The sequence below is a fragment of the Sus scrofa genome, chromosome 3, assembly GCF_054392235.1.
Source record: "Sus scrofa isolate SSC_HxYL_T2T_F1_AM1 chromosome 3, Sscrofa_HxYL_maternal_Yorkshire_Landrace_v2.0, whole genome shotgun sequence".
NCBI classification, from domain to species: domain Eukaryota; kingdom Metazoa; phylum Chordata; class Mammalia; order Artiodactyla; family Suidae; genus Sus; species Sus scrofa.
In genome coordinates, this window is record NC_139385.1 from 2,733,810 (window position 1) to 2,751,229 (window position 17,420).

General features: G+C 48.2%; 1 protein-coding gene across 7 annotated transcripts in view; it reads left to right on the forward strand.

The window, feature by feature from the left end:
• The window catches only part of SDK1 (sidekick cell adhesion molecule 1), an 823,726-nt gene that overhangs the window by 295,372 nt on the left and 510,934 nt on the right, over positions 1-17,420 (forward strand). For 6 of the 7 annotated variants that reach the window (XM_085016314.1, XM_085016312.1, XM_085016308.1 and 3 more), the window contains exon 2: positions 13,377-13,536. In XM_085016314.1, the coding sequence (XP_084872440.1) occupies positions 13,377-13,536 (160 nt within the window). Of the gene's footprint in view, positions 1-7,870; positions 10,583-13,376; positions 13,537-17,420 lie in introns of those variants that run through there. The other variant, XM_085016315.1, reaches the window with a different exon arrangement.

The window sequence follows — 17,420 nt, forward strand, 5'->3', positions numbered from 1 at the left end:
TCTGTAGTGTTGGTCTTTATGGAATTTGGCTTCTAGGAAATTACTCGCATTCATTTTAGACCTCACGTTACCCTACTCATTGAACGCTCCTTGCATGGGGTATTTGGCTCTGGCCCTGACTGTCTTCACTGCTTTTGTATTAACACATTACCTGCAGAAGGCTTCCTCTTGGGTAAGGGGCATATTTGTGTGTATATTTTAGGCGTTTTGAAACAGAAACTCGACCCACTCCCCCGATCATAAAACTTGTTGACACTAATGTTGCTGGGTAATCATGGAGTTGTGTTTGTATCCACTTGCGGTTGGCATTCAATCAGCAGGGCAGCGGGAAGACTGCCTGGTGGTGGAATTAATGAGGAGCAGAGCTGTGTGGTCTTGGCTCTGCCACTTACTTCCTGTGTGGTCTTGCAGGAGGTTCCTAAGGCTTCCTCAGTTTTTTCAGCCATCTAATGGGCATTAAAAACTAGATGACCTGTTCGATGGGATTGTGGGAATCCCCGAGATGTCCTTGATGAAGTCGTGTCTTCCTTCGTGTGCCGTGAGCGCTCCGTGGTTGTTGGGGGCAGGAGGCCGGGGGGACGCACAAGCGCTGAGCTTGTCGACGGCTCCCCCTGACTGGGAGGGAAGACACCCGAGCCGAGTGAAGTGGCCATGGGAGAACCGAACACTCCGCCGCACACGGGCCAGCTCACTGGCCGAGAGCCGAGGCGAACACGGGGCAAAGCGCCAGCGGCCGGTGCCGGAGACGCCCTCCTTGCTCTCAAGCAGGTGGAGGCAGCGACTGAGGAAGCAGCGAATCTCTTTCTGAGACAGTGGGCAGGTGCCTGCCTCAAGGGCGTAGGGTGAAACTTATAAATAGTGAAATTCCCAGATATTGATGAGACAGGTCAGTGGTTTCTGACGAATGGAGGTGCTTCTGCCACCTCCCCCCTCAGCCTGGAGACGGAACATTGCTGTCACTCCATCCGCCGTCTTCGTGTCCATTCCAGGCGATCTGCCTTCCTCTGGGCAACCGTTTTCTGGTTTCTTTTCCCGCAGGTAGTTCTGCCTGTGCCTGAATTCCGTATCAAGTGGCGTTTTTGCTCTGACTCTTCAGCCAGCGTCATGTCTGCGAGACTCCACCATGACGCTGCGTTTGTCGGTTGGTTCGTTTTTATTTAGGTGCCTCTGTGGTTCTCACTTGAGGATGTTACAGTTAATGCCCCTGTGACTCTTCATGTAAAATTATTTGTCTCGACATTTGCTGTCTTTTCTCTTGAAGAAATATCTAGGTCTGGAATTTCTGGGTCCTTGAGTAGGTATTAAGTTTTGTAAGAAATTGCACAGTTCCCACTGTGGGGCACTGGGTTAAGAACCCAACATGGTGTCATGCGGATGCGGGTTTGATCCCTGGCCTCACTTGGTGAGTTCAGGGTACGGCGTTGCTGAGAGCTGCCACCTAGGTCCCAGATGTGGCTCATCTGGTGAAGGCTGTGGCTGGCAGCTATAGCTCCGATTCAATCCGACCCCTAGCCTGGGAACGACTGTGTGCCACAGATGTGGCCATAAAAAAGAACAAGAAAGAAACTAAAAAAGAAATTGCTAAACCTTTTTCTCAGGTGGCTGTGCTATATTTATTCTCTCAGCAGTAATGGAGAAGGACGGCGGCGGTTGCAGCTCGTCTTTGCCCCCCTTCGGTGCTGTCTGTCTCAGTTCTTCCGTTGTAAAGGGCGGGTGCTTCGGGTGCTTTCCTGAGTGCTCCTCAGCCGTTTGTATTTCCTCCTCTGCGAAGGGCATGTTCAAGCCTTTGGCTGTTTTTACCTCTGTTTCCTTTGTCTTGTCATTGCATACGAGGCATTCTTTATAGCGTCTGACTCTTTTCAAGGTGCATATATCCAGAATATTTTCTCCCAGTTTGTGGCTTTCGTATTCATTATCGTAACAGGGCATTTGCCTTAATTACATGTCTCAGTTTTGAGGGGGGTGTTGAGCCACGTGCCCCTGCACCGCCGGCTCAGCATCCCCCAGGGGTGTACCTTGCAAAGTTATTGTTCACGTTGCAACCAGGACCTCGAGGTTGGTGGAGTCAAGACACGGAAAGCGTCTTTCCCGTTGCCCTGCACTGCCAGTCCCTGACTCTTGCAACCACTGATCTGTCCTCCCTTTCTGTAATTTTGTCATTTCAGGAATGTGGTATGGGAGGAATCATACTGTATGTGACCTTTGGGGATTGGATTTTTTTCACTCAGCAAAAAATGCTCTGGAGATTCGTCCGGGTTATTGTGTATGTTATCAGTCCGTTCGTAGCATGTGCCCGGTTTGGAGATGCTCCAGTCAGTATAGCCCTTCTCTTTTTGAAGACCATCTGGATTGTATTCAGCTTTTGGCTGTTATGACTAAAGCTGCTGTTAACATCTTGTACAGGTTTTTGTGTGAATATGTCATGTCTTTGGAATAAATACCCAAGCGTGCAATTACTGGATTATGGTAGTTATATGTTTCGTGTTATCAGAAATGCCAAACTGTTTTCCGGCGTGGCTGGCATCCTTTACACATCCACAGCCATGTATGAGGGAGCCAGGCTTTCTTTTATAACATCATCCGCATTTCGTGTGGTCCCTGCTTTTTTTGATGTAGCCATTCTGATGGATGTGCACTGGCAGCGCCTTGTGGGTTTTTTTTTTTTTTTCCCCTAGGTCCACAGCCACGGCATATGGAGGTTCCCAGGCAAGGGGTCCAATCGGAGCTGTAGCCACCGGCCTACACCAGAGGCACAGCCACACGGGATCCGAGCCGTGTCTGTGACCTACGCCACAGCTCACGGCAATGCTGGAGCCTTAACCCACTGAGCGAGGCCAGGGATCGAACCCGCAGCCTCATGGTTCCTAGTCGGATTCATTAACCACTGCGCCACGACGGGAACTCCGCCCTGTGGTTCTAATTAGCATTTCCCAAGAGCTGCGGATGCTGAATGTCGTCACAGGCCTGGGCACCCGCTACAGAGATCCTCGGCGGTGAAATGTTTGTTCCTATCTTTTGCCCATTTTCTAGTTGGATTGTTGGTTTTATACTGTTGATTTTTGAGGGTTTTTAAAAACTGCACCTTGGAGACTAGTCCTTTTTCACATACATGGTTTGGACATATTTTCTCCTAATCTGTGCGTGTCTTTCATCCTCTGCAGAGGGACTTTGAGAGACCTAAAGTTTTAAATTTTCATACGGTTCATGTGTCAGGTTTTTTCTTTTATGGATTGTGCTTTGGGTGTCAGGTCTGAGTCACTGCCTAGCTCTAGAGTTTAAAGATTTTTGTCCTGCTTTTTCCTAAGCGGTTTCTAGTGTTGCCCCTAAATTCATGGTCAGGTTTGACTTAGTTTTTCTGACCACGTGAAGATTAGGACGTGGTTCATTTGGTTTTTTTTTTTTTTTTTTTTTTGGGGTCTTCGAGATGTTCAGTTGCTCCATCGCCACTTGGTTAAAGGTCCCCATTTCAATTCTTCCCTTGAATTTATTCCTCACTTTGGTGAAAAACCAGCTGGCTCTGCATGTTTGGGCCTTTTTCTGGGTCCTCCTGCCACTCCCAGAGCACAGCAGGCTCACCCCCACCAAGCCCTTGTGCTTGCTTTTCCTGCTGCCTGGAAAACTCTCCCTTCCTAAGCGTGGGGCCGGCCCCTCCCCCGCATGGTCCTGATCCTTGCCCACCACCACCTTCTCCATGGAACCGTCCCTATCTTCCTGGTGTGAGATCGCCTCTTCCAGCCGGTTGTCTTGCCTCTCATTTCGTTCTGTAGCATTTATTATTATCTTATTCATAGGCGGTTTTCTTACTATTCCATATATGTGTTCCTGAAAAATTCCGTATTCTGTAAAATCAGACGCTAATAGAACAGAACCTGAAAGGAGAATAGTATTGGGGCAGGTCACACAAAACCCATGGAACTTTGCAGTCAGGACACTAATGGAAAATAACACTCCTGGCAACTTTCTTTATTGATCTGCTGTTTGGATTAAGAGAAAAAAGCCTCCTGAGTCTGTTTATCTGCACTTGCAGCTTCTCTGAATCGTGTGATGTAGTGGGAAGTGAAATGGTGCTTGAAGCCCCTAAAGCAGCCACTCTGTGCACTAAATGCAGGCGGGAACTTCTTTAATTTTAGGGTAGTTTCATTTATTGTTGTCGTTGCTACTCTGTTGCCTTATGGTTTTAAGGCTTACTCTTTAATAAATGAAAACAATTACCTGTGGTCACACTCCACATTGCAACTCACCTTTTTGAAAGCACCATTCATTTGGTTTGGGCGCAATATCGAGAATATTCACAGTTGCCCGAAAATGCTATGACTATGCTCCCTTTTCCCACGACACGTCTCTGGGAAGGTGGAATTTTGCATATCCTTCGTAGTTGCAAAAAGATTAAATGCAAGAGCATATGCGAGATGCTTGTTGTCTTTTATTAAGTCAGATGTTGAAGAAAGGCATTGAAGAAATTTGGAAAAAATGTAAAACATTGCCACTCTTTTCAATAATTTCTTTGGTTTGATATAGTTATTTTTCATAAATATTTTTATTTTCACTTATATTTTAATGTTATTCTTTTAAGTGAATTAATGTGCCTAAAGTTCTCAGTTTTACTCTCTAATCTGATGTAGAAAAGTATAACTCACATAAATAAGAATTTCGAGGTTATCAAGAATTGTTTGGTAGGTTGTGAAAAGGTCCTGAGACCACAAAGGCTGAGAACCAATAGAGAAGTTGGTTTCATTATTATGTTGATTAGGGGATGCAAGCAGGGGAGGTTGAGTTACCCAAGCTTACAGTGCTGGCTCAGGGTTGAGCTGGGATTTGAACCCAGGAAATCTGGCTCCTGGGCCCTTACTCTAAGCTGCTAGGATATACAAGGAGGATTTCTTTTTGAAAACCCTTTAGTTTGTGACTTTCCTGAAATCCGTTGGACTTATCTATTTGAATTCAGATATCCATAAGACGTTCTTCTCCCACGTCATTTTCTTGGTCTAAAAGTAAACCTTCTGGCAGTACGCATGTGACAGAAACGCACCAGTCAGTATTAATCAAGGAAAGAGAAATCTCAACTGAGTGTCTCTTCTTGGGGTTTTTGACCTTTGATTTAATCGGAGTTGCGTTTTCAGGATTATTAGAAAGACTATTTGAAAGAAATATTGTACCATATTCAAGAGAAATGTTGGTTATTTCTGATAACTTTCCTCTTACTTTGGTTGGTCGTACTTTTTTTTACTACAAACCATAGAAATGACAATTTAGACAAACTTCACTTTGAAATAAAATATTGGAGAGCGGGAAGCTTATTTCAGTTTGGAGAAATGGGGGATTGCTTTTATCCACGGCCTCTTATTATTAATTTACATGCTGCAATAGATTAGTACCGTCCAGAATCAACCCAGTGCATAAATACAGCCATTTATGTTTCTGTCATCAGCGTCACTGTAAATTAATCTCACCGACGGCTCGAATGGCTTCTTAGGGGAAGATACTGGAAAGATAGTTTACCCCATGAGTTGCCTTAAATATGCTATTCATTCGCATCGATTTTAGAGAAAACAGAGGTAATCAGTTTGACTTCCCCCTGACTGAAGGCATCTGCAAGCCGTCTCCAGTACTGTTTCATGGAAATCTTAGGGAATCCTTCCTGCTTTCCTGTGTACACACTCACAGGTCCAAACACCAAGAGAACACTGTAGACGAACTACTCAGTAAAAATCCCACCCTTTCTAGAAGTTCCCGTCATGGCTCAGGGGTTAACAAGTCCGACTAGGAACCATGAGGCTGCGGGTTCGATCCCTGGCCTCACTCCGTGGGTTAAGGATCTGGCGTGGCCGTGAGCTGTGGTGTAGGTTGCAGATGCGGCTTGGATCTCGTGTTGCTGTGGCTGTGGTGTAGGCCGGCGGCTACAGCTCCGATTCGACCCCTAGCCTGGGAACCTCCATATGCGACAGGTTCAGCCCTAGAAAAGGCAAAAAACAAAACAAAACAGAAAAAAATCCCAGATTCTGGTGACTTCCAGGAGGTGGGACAACAGACCCTTGGGAGAGGGGTGGACAGCCAGTCCTTTCCTTCCTCTTGTGGGGTGCTCAGGTGTCCCGGCCCCTGGCTCCACAAACTGCCTCTAACCAAGCTTAGCGGTCGCTGCCGCCCCCTCCAGACCATTCCCTGTCCTCAGAGGCCTCCCAGGGTGCCAGGACCGTCCTGTGACACTGCCCACTGCCGGCCGTTCAGGGCTGGGCCCAGGCACAAACATGCAGACCAACTGGCTTGTAGAAGTTCCCTTCTCAGCTGGAATGGAGGAGGCAGGTTCATCTAAAAACAGGAAGGGACGGTTCTTTCATGAGCCTTCAAAAGCCGTCGGAAGCCACTGTGAGTAGCTGAAGCAGCGAGAAGAGGTGCCCTGAGCCCTGGCCTTTCTGTAAGGCCTTGCAGCCTCGGCCCTGTGAAGCATGACCCTGTCAGGTTGCTCTGGGGTCCTGGGCACGGGTGCCCCTTCAGCTTCTGCTCTGACCCTGAACTCCATGGAGGGCCCGCTCAGGCAGTGGCCTCCCACCTCTGTGCCCTCACAGCCCGAACTGCCCTTGGCATGCAGACTAGCCTCTTGCTCCCTGGGCCCTGACTCCTCACGGCAGCCAGGAGACACTCAGCACATGCGTGAGGAATGAGGAAGTGCCGTTGTAACGGGGCAGGAGCCACCTGCACCGTGGTCCTGGGCTTCCTCTCCCGTGCGAAGCGCTGTGGGAACTGGGAGCGGCGGCCATCTGGCTGTGTGTTGGTCAGAGGAGCCGCAGTGCACAGTGACAACCCGAACCTGCCTTAGAGGTGAGCTTCCAGACCTGCCCGTAGGAAGAGCTCGAGCGAGAATGACAATATGAGACTACCCTATTCCTGTGTATTGTGGTCATCGTAATAGCTTCGTTTCATGATGTTTGAAATCAGATCTCTATATATCTGTTCCCTTGTAGTTACTGTTCACCTTGAAATTGCTGACACCTGCTTTACAAGGAAGTAGTAGAAATATGTAAAGTGACACACAGAGAAGTTGGCTAATTATTTTAGCCACAGAACGTGGTGGGACAGCCTACTGTATTTGAAAATCTATCACTGGAAACTATTTATAAATACTTCTTTCTCTCTCTTTTTTTTTGGCCCCGCCTGGGGCATACAGAAGTTCCTGGGTTAGGGATCCAGCCGGTGTCCCAGCAGGGACTCGGGCCACTGCAGGCACAAGGCCGGATTCTTAACCCACTGTGCCACCAGGAAGCTCCTAGAAATATTTCTGCCAAGTTAGACTGAAGCCTGAGAATTAGCTGGGATGATAAGGACCTCAGTCTCTTGCTCCTCCGTCCGTCTCCTCCTCCTCGTTTCCTTCTTCATTTCAACCTAACCAGCAAAGGTTTACCTAGGTGGTCGCAGGAAGTGCAGACCGAACCAGCTTGTCCTGAAGCACATAGAGGACTTTGTCCTAGGACAGTTCTCTTACAGGGTCGTCCGTCAGCATTTCAGTACTGTGCCCTTTCTCCGTTTGCATATTGGACTGTCGCTGAGCGTATCGAATCATGTGTTTTAATTTTACCCCGGAAATACACTCAGAATGCACGACAGGTGTTTTGAAAAGATTAATACTACTCTTGGGAAGGAGGCACACCGTACTGCGAGATCCAGTGCCTGGCTTCAGTAGGCGTACGGACAACCCCCCGGCAGCGGAAACGGGAATGACCGTATTTACCAGCGAAGCATCTTCGACCCGTATTTCTATTCCGCAGAGTCGTCATTCACAAAAGGCACATTGTGCCCTGCGCTTTAGTTTCTCCCTGGGCTTTGAAAAATACGACTTGGCATTCGTGGTAAATTCATAAGCTCGGGGCATGAACATGTGTGATTTTGATGTAAAAGAAGTTTTGAAAGGAAGATGAGTGGTTTAAACCAAAAGGCTCTGCTTTCTTGCAGAGCTCAGTCCTAAAGGGTCCTGCTCTGGGTCGGCTCCCCCCACGCCGCGGCGCCGGGTCCTTCCCCCTGGACCCTCACCCGATCCGCAGAGCTGATCACGGCGGCTTAATGCAGGTCCTGTCGGCAGCAGGCATGGGGCTCCCCTGCTCCGGGCTCCCCGGGGTTGTGGTGTGCGGCCGTGGGGACGGGGAAGTCGATTATTGCAACGTCTTCACTCGTGAGCACTTGTTAAAGGGGGGAGCAGAGGGGCAGTTGCCGAGCAGCTCAGGAGGGGTGAGCGCCACCCCAGCAGCATCCCTGGGAACTGCTTGAGGTCCGACCTGCTCGGCGCCCAACAGCTGGTCCCCGAAGGAGTATGTGGTCCTGGGTCCTCCAAGTTCCCCTGGGGGCAGATAACTAAATCCCAGGGCCAGGTCACCCTGCCTCATGGTGGCAAAGCCTGGAACCACCCCACGAGGTCCTGCTTCAGAAATCCTTGTCCTCTGCCTCCCCATGGAAATGACTTTTACTGTGGCACGTGGGTCGTGGTTCCTTTCTAGATGAGCAGATTATCTTTATATTGAACAGATAAAGTTCAGTCCGTTTCCCTTGTATCTGAAAACCTTAAAGTCCATTCAGGGAAGTGACTTCTGCCTCATAGAATCAAGATGTTGTCTTGAGAGAACATGAAGTCCTGTCCTCTCCTTCGGATGCACCTTGCGTCTGTGTTATCCAGACAGACGAGCCGCCCTCTTTTCCTAAGTGAGTTATGTTCTCTGTAAAAGCGTGTGAAAGTATTTCAGTTTTTCTTAGTAATTGCTCTCGGGTTCTCTCGCGTTCGTTGTGAGAATTCAGACGCACACACGGCCCTCCGCGAGCGTCATGGAGACCGGGTCAGTCTGGTAATCTTATCTCACAGGCAACGCCAGCGTTTTTGTCTTTATGGATCTTGCCAGACCCTTTTCTATTCCATTTGAGGATCACAAAGATGACATGCGTCTGTAGGGTCTGTGCGGACCTGAATGCTAATCCTCCTGGCTCTCGCTCTCCCTCCCCAGAGCTTTTACCTTTTGTTACCCTTAAGCCCTTTTCATGGCCTGATCTGCTCTGTGTATTTCACTGGTGAAAAGCGCTGGACTCAGATGACTCTGTTGTTCTGCACGTCGGCTCCTCTGTGCTCACGTACTCGTGGTAATAATTTTCACTTAGACGCCTCGGATTCCAGAACAGCGACCCAGTGGCCTCCCTTGTTCCTGCCGTCAGCACTGGCATCTGTCTAACCAGAGTCACACAGACATTTGGATCACAGAGTATTTGCTTGACAGCTGTATGAAGCTATTCTTTATGAAAAGCCTTGTCCTGCTGTATAGCACAATACCCAACATAATTCGTACATGGTATAGGCATGTGTAGTGAACTATGAATTCGATGAAAAATTGAATTATTATGGTATTATTTACATTCACATCATCATATATTAAATCAATGATGCTCTGTCAATTGTAAAAACCAAATTCCAATTCTCGAGCATCTCTCTTGCAGCTGTTTTCTTTCCGAAAGACGTATTTTTAGATGACTGATTTTTATAGGATGCTGGCACTGCACGAAGGCATTTCTTTTTCTGTTGTTGAATGTAGTGCAAAGGGCAGGGCATCATTAAAGCCTGTGGCTCAGTCAGTCCCATGGCATCAAGGCTTTATCCTTAGTGATTCAGCTTTATTAGACAGCTTGGGTCATGAGAGTGGGTGATTTTCGCTGAAGTACACATATCACAACAAGGGCAATTGGACGCATAATTGACAGTCAAAACCTAGGAGTTCACTTGAAATGTACCTTGGGGCAGGTGGTGTGTGGCAGAAGCAGGTAGAACTTCTGGAATAAGACAAGGGCTGGCTCCTCCTGCCTTTCAGATACAAATTTTGGTCACAGCACCTAACACTTTGCTGGTCCTATTCCTGCGTCAGACTTAGAGTAACTTCTGCTGGGACAGCAGCTGTCTTACTGTCATTGTATTCCCAGTGCTGATTGCAGAATCAGTGTGTGTTTATCGACCAGAAAGTCGTGCAAGTCAGAGATCTAAGAATTCTTGGGAGGTCTCTAGTGGCTCGGCAGGTTAAGTACCAGGCCTTGCCGCTTCTGTGACTTGGGTCACTGCTGTGATGTGGGTTCTGGCCCAGGAACTTGTGCAGGCTGTGGTCACAGCCCAAGGGAAAAATAAGAAAGAAAGGATGCTTCTTGACCCCTCTTTCTCCTTCAGCCCCGTATTCAGCCCATCATTTCAGCTCTTTTGTCACCTAAATACTGTTTCAGAGCCTCCATTCTCTCTAGAGCAGCTCCACAATCACCGCTGCTCCCTTCACCCATCCCAGCATCACCTTGCAGAGTGTTCGCCTGGGTTTCTGCCGTGACCTCCTAACTGGACTGCTCCCGCTCCTCTGGCCCCGCTTGAGGCCTTCACGTTGCCGCCAGAATGAGCGTTTAACTCCGTCGCCCGTCAGAGGCTTTCTGCTGTCCTTCTGCACGAATGGCTAATGACCATCATCATTGCCCTGACAGCGCTCTGGACCAAGGCCTGTAGATAGAGTCGTCGTCGACCTTACCGTGCCCACGAGGACACTTGCGAGTGTGAAGCGGCCACCCCTGAAACTCACCCAGGAGGGTATGGAAAGATGCCTGCTTCCCTTGCTTTCAGGGCAGCCCTGTGCCGTCTGGGCCTTGCTCGTCAGCTTCCATTCACTCTCTCGCAACCTACAGGACTGCTGCTTTTCCGACTTTTGCGCCTCCCGTGGTGCTCATGATGTTTGCGGCCCCCGCGGGGCTTTGGCACAAGGCACTGTCTGAACATTCGAGCCCCACTGATCTTTTAGCTCTTAGCTCCTGCATGGCCTCTCTCTGACTAGGTTAACTCTCCTTATTATAGCCTCCTGCTACCCTCGAAGATGCAATTTAACGTTTATTTACTTGGATAAATACTAGTAAGAGATTGGTAACCTATTACCAGTACACCAGTTACGGAATACAGTGCTCAGCTCAATGGCAAAATACACTCTCTATATTTAAATTCAGTATATTCAGAACAGAAGAAACCAACAGTTGAATGTAAAAAATTGTCACAGTTTTAGCACTCTATGCTATTTGATGCTGAATTTGTTGAAAAATGCAGTAATTTAAAAGTCCGGTTTAGTAATTCCATTAATTTATCAAAAACTTGAAGTTAAGATACGGTTTTTTTGTTTCTGTTTTTTTCTTTTTAGGGCCACACACCCGCAGCATATGGAGGTTCCCGGGCTAGGGGCTGAATCAGAGCTGCAGCCGCCGGCCACAGCCACAGTCACAGCAATGCCAGATCCAAGCCACGTCAGCGACCTATGCCACAGCGAGGCCAGGGATCGAACCTACATCCTGATAGATCCTAGTTGGGTTCGTTAACCGCTGAGCCATGAAGGGGACTCCTGATATGAATTCTTGAGAAGACATTTCCTCTATTGAGAAATCTGTGACATTTAGCGTCGTAATGTATAGAGTAGCTGGGTTCTGGAACAGATTATCTGGTGTGTAAATCATGACTTTACTGCTTACTGTCTGGGCGGCCTTGAGCAAGTTAGTTTCCTTGTGCCTCTCTTTACCCATCTGTGAAATGAGCGTGATCCTGGTAGCTATTCTGTCGGGCGTTTGTCAGCGGTGAGGACCGCATTCTGTGTAAAGCACTTAGTCTCGAGCACAGTCGACTCTCAGGGAGCCCTGGCTCTGGCTGTGGTGTGGGTTACTGTGACTGTACTTGCTTGTTCCGTGAGGATTTGTTTGGTATCCACGTCCTTCATGGCCTCGGGCTGGGCGTTCGGAGGTGGCGAAGACCGGGCACCAGGAGCGTACCAGGCGTAAGTCAAGGTCTGCTGGGCTGTGTGGGTGGGAGGACCTGGGTAGCTTGAAGGATGGAGACGGCTTCGCTTGCGGGGCCGCCGGGGAGGAGGTGGGAAAGAAGGTCCTTGAGGTAGGAAAGGGCTTATCCTTGAAGAGTTAGAGCAGAGGGTGCCACAGAGTGTGTGCCCGAGCAGAGAGGGCAGGCGGCCTGGAGGGGGGACACGAAGCAGATTGCGCAGGTGAGCCTGGGGGTTTTATTAGAAAAATGAAACGTCGTCCGCTTCTGCTCATGGCACTGATGAAGAAGCAGAAACCCACGTGCCCGGATCAGGGCCCGGCGGAGAATTAGTGAGGGAGCTAGACCTGGAAGGAAATCTCCTGTGTTCATATATTTAAAAACAAATCATTAGAGCACCATAGGGAAGTTGCGCCAATCAGGTAGGGAATGCTCTTCTCCGAGTCTCTGCGAAGCCAGCGCCCCGCGTGGCCGGACTGAGCAGCAGACCTTGGCCTCCCCGCACTGCCCCGCCACCCGCGCCGTCCGTCGCTGTCCCGCTGACGGAGCTCTGACTCCACTGACGAGCTGCTCCTGGCTGTGACCTTTATGAACGTTTGGATGGAAGCGTGTGCTGTAACCTTTCTCCTGTGTGGGTTCTTTCTCGGCACAGACATCTGCGAGGCCGATTGGTGGCGATGCGTGTTGTGTGTCGGTCGTTGCTTTGTCCCTGTTGCTGGGTGGCATTCTCTGTATGAGTGTGCGCAGGTGTCTGGTGGGAGAGCCCCCTGAAAGCCACTGAAAGAAACCGTGCATGTGCGGCATGAAAGCTGACTTGCGGAGTTCCCGTCACAGCTCAGTGGTAACAGACCCGACTTGCCTCCATGAAGACACGGGTTTGATCCCTGGCCTTGCACTGTGGGTTAAGGATCCAGTGTTGCCATGAGCTGTGGGGTAAGTCGCAGACGTGGCTTGGATCCCATTTGGCTATGGCTTTGGTGTAGGCTGGCAACTACAGCTCTGATTTGACCCCTAGCCTGGGAACCTCCATGTGCTGTGGGGTGTGGCCCTAAAACAAAGCAAAAAACAAAAAAAAAGCAAACAAAGAGAAAGCTAAATTGCAATTCATGTCATGTATGTGTGTGTGTCAGTCTTGCTTACTCTCGTTCCTTTTTTATTTAACTAGGTAAAGGTCATGCGAGGAAATTTCCGTTTCAGAGCAGAGGCGTATACCCTTGGCTGTTACTTTGAGAAGGTAACGCCTGCTCGAAACCAAGGCCGCATCAGCAGAAACTGCCCAGTTTGCAATAAACAGCATTAATCCTAAATGGAAATGACTTGAATGAACTTGTCGGGTGCTTTCGGATGGTCCTGTCACACCGCATTCCGCTTTTTGAAATATTACCCAGGGTATTGCAGGTTTCTAGGGGTCAAGGATGATTTGCCGTTTAATTGGGCCACACAGCCCTCATTTCCCCTTTTTAAAATTAGGTCTGTTTAAATAAGTGATGGATGCTTTGAATGCATGCCATTCAAATGTGTGCTTCAATTCAATTTGTTTCCTCTCTCTCTCTTGTTTTTTTCTTTACTGTTTCAGATGATGTTGTGCCGTATTTTAAAACAGAGCCAGGCCTACCCCAGATTCACCTGGAAGGGAACCGCCTCGTCCTCACCTGCCTTGCCGAAGGGAGCTGGCCTTTGGAGATCAAGTGGATGCATGGCGACAGGGAGCTCACCACGTACACCAGCGAATACAAGTAATTGCTTGCTTGAGAATAAGATTCCGTTTCGGGTTGATGTGTTTAGAATAGTTGCCTTATTGGCTGTTGCACAACGGGGCAAAATGTTGGATTGAATTCGTAATGCATTAAGGATTAAAGGAATGGATTTGAACTGTAATCAGAATGCGATTTACTGTTCTGATACAGGTTGTAGTTATACTTAGGAAGTCTGTCATTATATTTATAAAAGCAAGCCCCTTAGTGAAATTACCAGACCAAAAAAAAAAAAAAAAAAAGGCAGTGACAAAAGAATGCGAAAAGCAGCTTTTGCATGAGAAATGTGCTTTCTTGAGGCAGCAGCTCCACCCACGAGTACTGCATGTGGTTCTGGCCTAAGGAGCATAAATGATTAAGCAGAGTTCATTAGGACAGTAGCTTCTGGAGCTCTGATTAGTCAACAGAAACCTTCCCTGGCTGCCTTTCAGCGCTGGGCCGGGAAGAGGTAGAACTGTGTGAGGACGGGCACGAGCGCGGTGTCTGCCATCAGCAGCAGAAACAAGTATGGAACACCGGGCACGTGCTGGGCCTTGGGGACAGAGTGCATTCCATGCTGGGACTGAGATGGGGGAAGCTGGAGGTCAGGTTCCTTCCGAGACCTGGGGTTCACCCAGGAAGCGTGAGGACCAGCCTGTGAGCCTCCGAGCCCCGCCTTGCAGTGCTTGAGGTCTTTTAGTTTTTCTTTTTTCTTTCTTTACTTGCTTTTTTGGGCCGCACCTGCGGCATATGCAAGTTGCCAGGCCAGGGTCAGGCCTCTCCAGCGTTGGATCTTTTTATTTGCGGTGAGGATTATGCTGGATGGGGTGGGGTGGGGTGGGGATCGAGTGGGGTGGAGACTTAGAGAGGCCCCACAGCCAGCACAGATCGGCAGCCCCGGGCTCTGATTTACATCATGTAAGAAAGAGGACTGGCTGGCTGGAGCCGCTTTAACCCGAGGAACGAGTTTCTCAGCCTGGGGGTAGCCCGCCCCCCACGCTCTTTACCTCAGGAGTTATAATACGCTCCTCAGGGCACCACATTCAGCCTGCCGGAACACAGTGTGCATGTTCGAAAAAGCCGTTTAAAAAGTACGTGTGGATGTGCACACAGCATATATTTCTTAACCGATTGATAGTATTTAACTCTTGAACGATTTCATAGAAAAGTCTGCTTTTCGGTTCCTCCTGAACGGGCAGCAGGCCTGGCCACCCGGGTCTGCGGCCCACACAGAAGCAGGCGCTGGGCAGTGCTGCCCTTGGGTGCTCCAGCTCCCAGCACTCCCTGGCCCCGAGCTGGTAGTGCCCAACTCTCTTTGCCCGGTTGCGTTGTCCACCTGCCTGTGTAGACTGTCCTCTTCTGTCGTTAGGCCTGTGTCAGCAGGTGCGGGAGCCATTGATCCCAGCAGCTCAGAGCACATTCCAGCCAAACGGACCTCGGCTTGAATCTCAGCTCACTACCAATTCGTGTTAGCAGGCAAGCCACCTCTTAGCCCCACCTTTGATACCTGCAAAATGGGGGCGATTGTACCTCGTTGGTGGAGTGTGAGCATTAAAAGGCTCTAATGTAGAAAAACTGCATGAGCAAGCGTATTAAGTTCTAGGCAGCATCACATTTTACTGTAATATGAGATGCAGCTTGGTTTGTTAGAAGGGTATAAGAAAGCAAAAAGCTGATCTCAGAAGTGAAAACTGGGAGTTCCCGTCGTGGCGCAGTGGTTAATGAATCCGACTAGGAACCACGAGGTTGCGGGTTCGATCCCTGGCCTTGCTCAGTCGGTTAAGGATCTGGCATTGCTGGGAGCTGTGGTGTAGGTTGCAGATGCGACTCGGATCCCGCATTGCTGTGGCTGTGACATAGGCCGGTGGCTGCAGCTCCAATTAGACCCCTAGCCTGGGAACCTCCATATGCCGCGGGAAACAACCCTCGAAAAGGCAAAAAGACCAAACAAACAAACAACAAAAAAAGTGAGAGCCGTTCTGAGCAGTGGGCTTTGATGAGAAGACTTGAGTTCAAATACTTCTGTTCGGTCTGATTAAGGTTTGCAGGTACCACTAGGTTAAGCGGAATGGTGTTCATTACCCCTTGAAAACGACTTTGTAAACATAGCAAAATGTCTTTGTTCCATTGTGCGGATATGAAATATACAAATGAAATTAAAAAAAAAAAACTTCTCTTCAACTTCTCTGTTTGACTTTGGACAAGTGAATCTAACCAGTTTGCTCTTGCGTGTCCCTTCTGTAAAACGGGTATCACAAAAAACCCACCTTCAAGGATTCTCATAAAAACTCAATGACACAATGTTTCGTATGCCCTGGGCAGAAATAAAGCAGGTCTCAAAAGAACGCATATTGTCCTTCCTCACACAAAGTAAGGATTTTGGCAATGAACTGAGAGGCTGGCCTTCTAACTGGTGCACCTGGTCTGGGAACGTGGCCCTGGAATTGTTTTTCAGCTCTCCAGCTTCCACACGCATGTCTTCCAAAACTGAGCTCCTGGAAAACACGCCTTTATGTCGCCACCGGCCCTTCTCTATCTGTACCCGCCTCGTGCTGTTTCTTCCACTTCACAAGAGATGGGCACACATTTCCCAGGTTAAGTCTTCCGTGGCGCCATCTGTTCCGCGCGCGGAACAGGCACGGTTGAAACTACTGAGCGTGCAGGGATCTCCTTTACACAGCCCATAGAGAGCTTCTTGCCTTGACTCCATGTGCACTTCTTTTAAGGGCAGAGTGTGACCCTAGAAATTCGAGCTTTTGACACCTCTCGGGGTTGCCTCCATTCAGGTGTGTTGAGTAGGTGGGCCCCAAGAGCTCTTCCAAACGTTTGTCAACAGCCGTACCTTTGTCATTCTCCAGCCGTCATCCAAGTCCATATTGTGCCTCTAGGAGCATTTCTGAGAACAAAGCAGAGAAGCATCTACAAGCAATACCCGCAGCGAGGCCGGGAGTTTCATCCATCCGGGCTGCAGACTTAGCGTTCCAGGGCTCAGACCCACTTACGCTTACTGGAATTAGAACATTCCAGATTTGTTCGAAATAAAGAACCAGTTGAGAAGTACTCTTCTCAGAAGCGCCGTTGTCTCCATTTCACCTACCCTGCAAGGCCGATCTTGAGGGGGGTGGGTGTAAAAGTCTGTTAATTTTCCTCAGATCAGTGTTTCCTCTTGATGCAGAAGGAACACACATTGTAGGAAAGTTAGTGCTTGATATTTTCTCATTCATTCGGAAGACACTTTCATTAACTTTGCAAAAAGATATTATTTGATATTCTAAATCCATATGCATTGTTATGACCTCATTGTGTTTTGCTTGCTGGTCTGCATCAGCTTCTTCTCGACTAGTTTTTTTTTTTCCTTTGTGTACTTGTTAGAGTTAAATTAACTGTCTGCAAATATGTGGTCAATACCTTCTTCTCTTTTGGGGGTTCATTTCTATCTGACTCTGTTCATTCTAATAGTAAATAACTTTCCATTCAGTAAAATGTAAAATAATTAGAAAAAACCAACCGCCTTCACTCAAGAGACATACCTCCTTTCTAAGTTTTTAATGGTTAGTAATTATTTTTCAAAATTTGTAATGCATCTGTTGTTTTGTTTAACTGTGTATTCTGAATCATGGCAACAACATGTAATCCAGAAGAAAATTTTTTCAGCACTTAGAATCTTTTGGTCAAAGGAAATTTTTACTAAATTCCCATTTATTGGTATATTTATATTTCAGAGAAATATGTGGGATAGTTAGTAAATAAGTAACTTTCAGGCATAGAAATGTGTTACATTGGAATGAAATTCTGTGGGGTAAATCAATTTGATACTCAAATTTAAAGAGTAGAAAGAAACGGTGTGAAAGTTGTGTCAAAGAAAGAAGTAGGTAATGTGGACATCA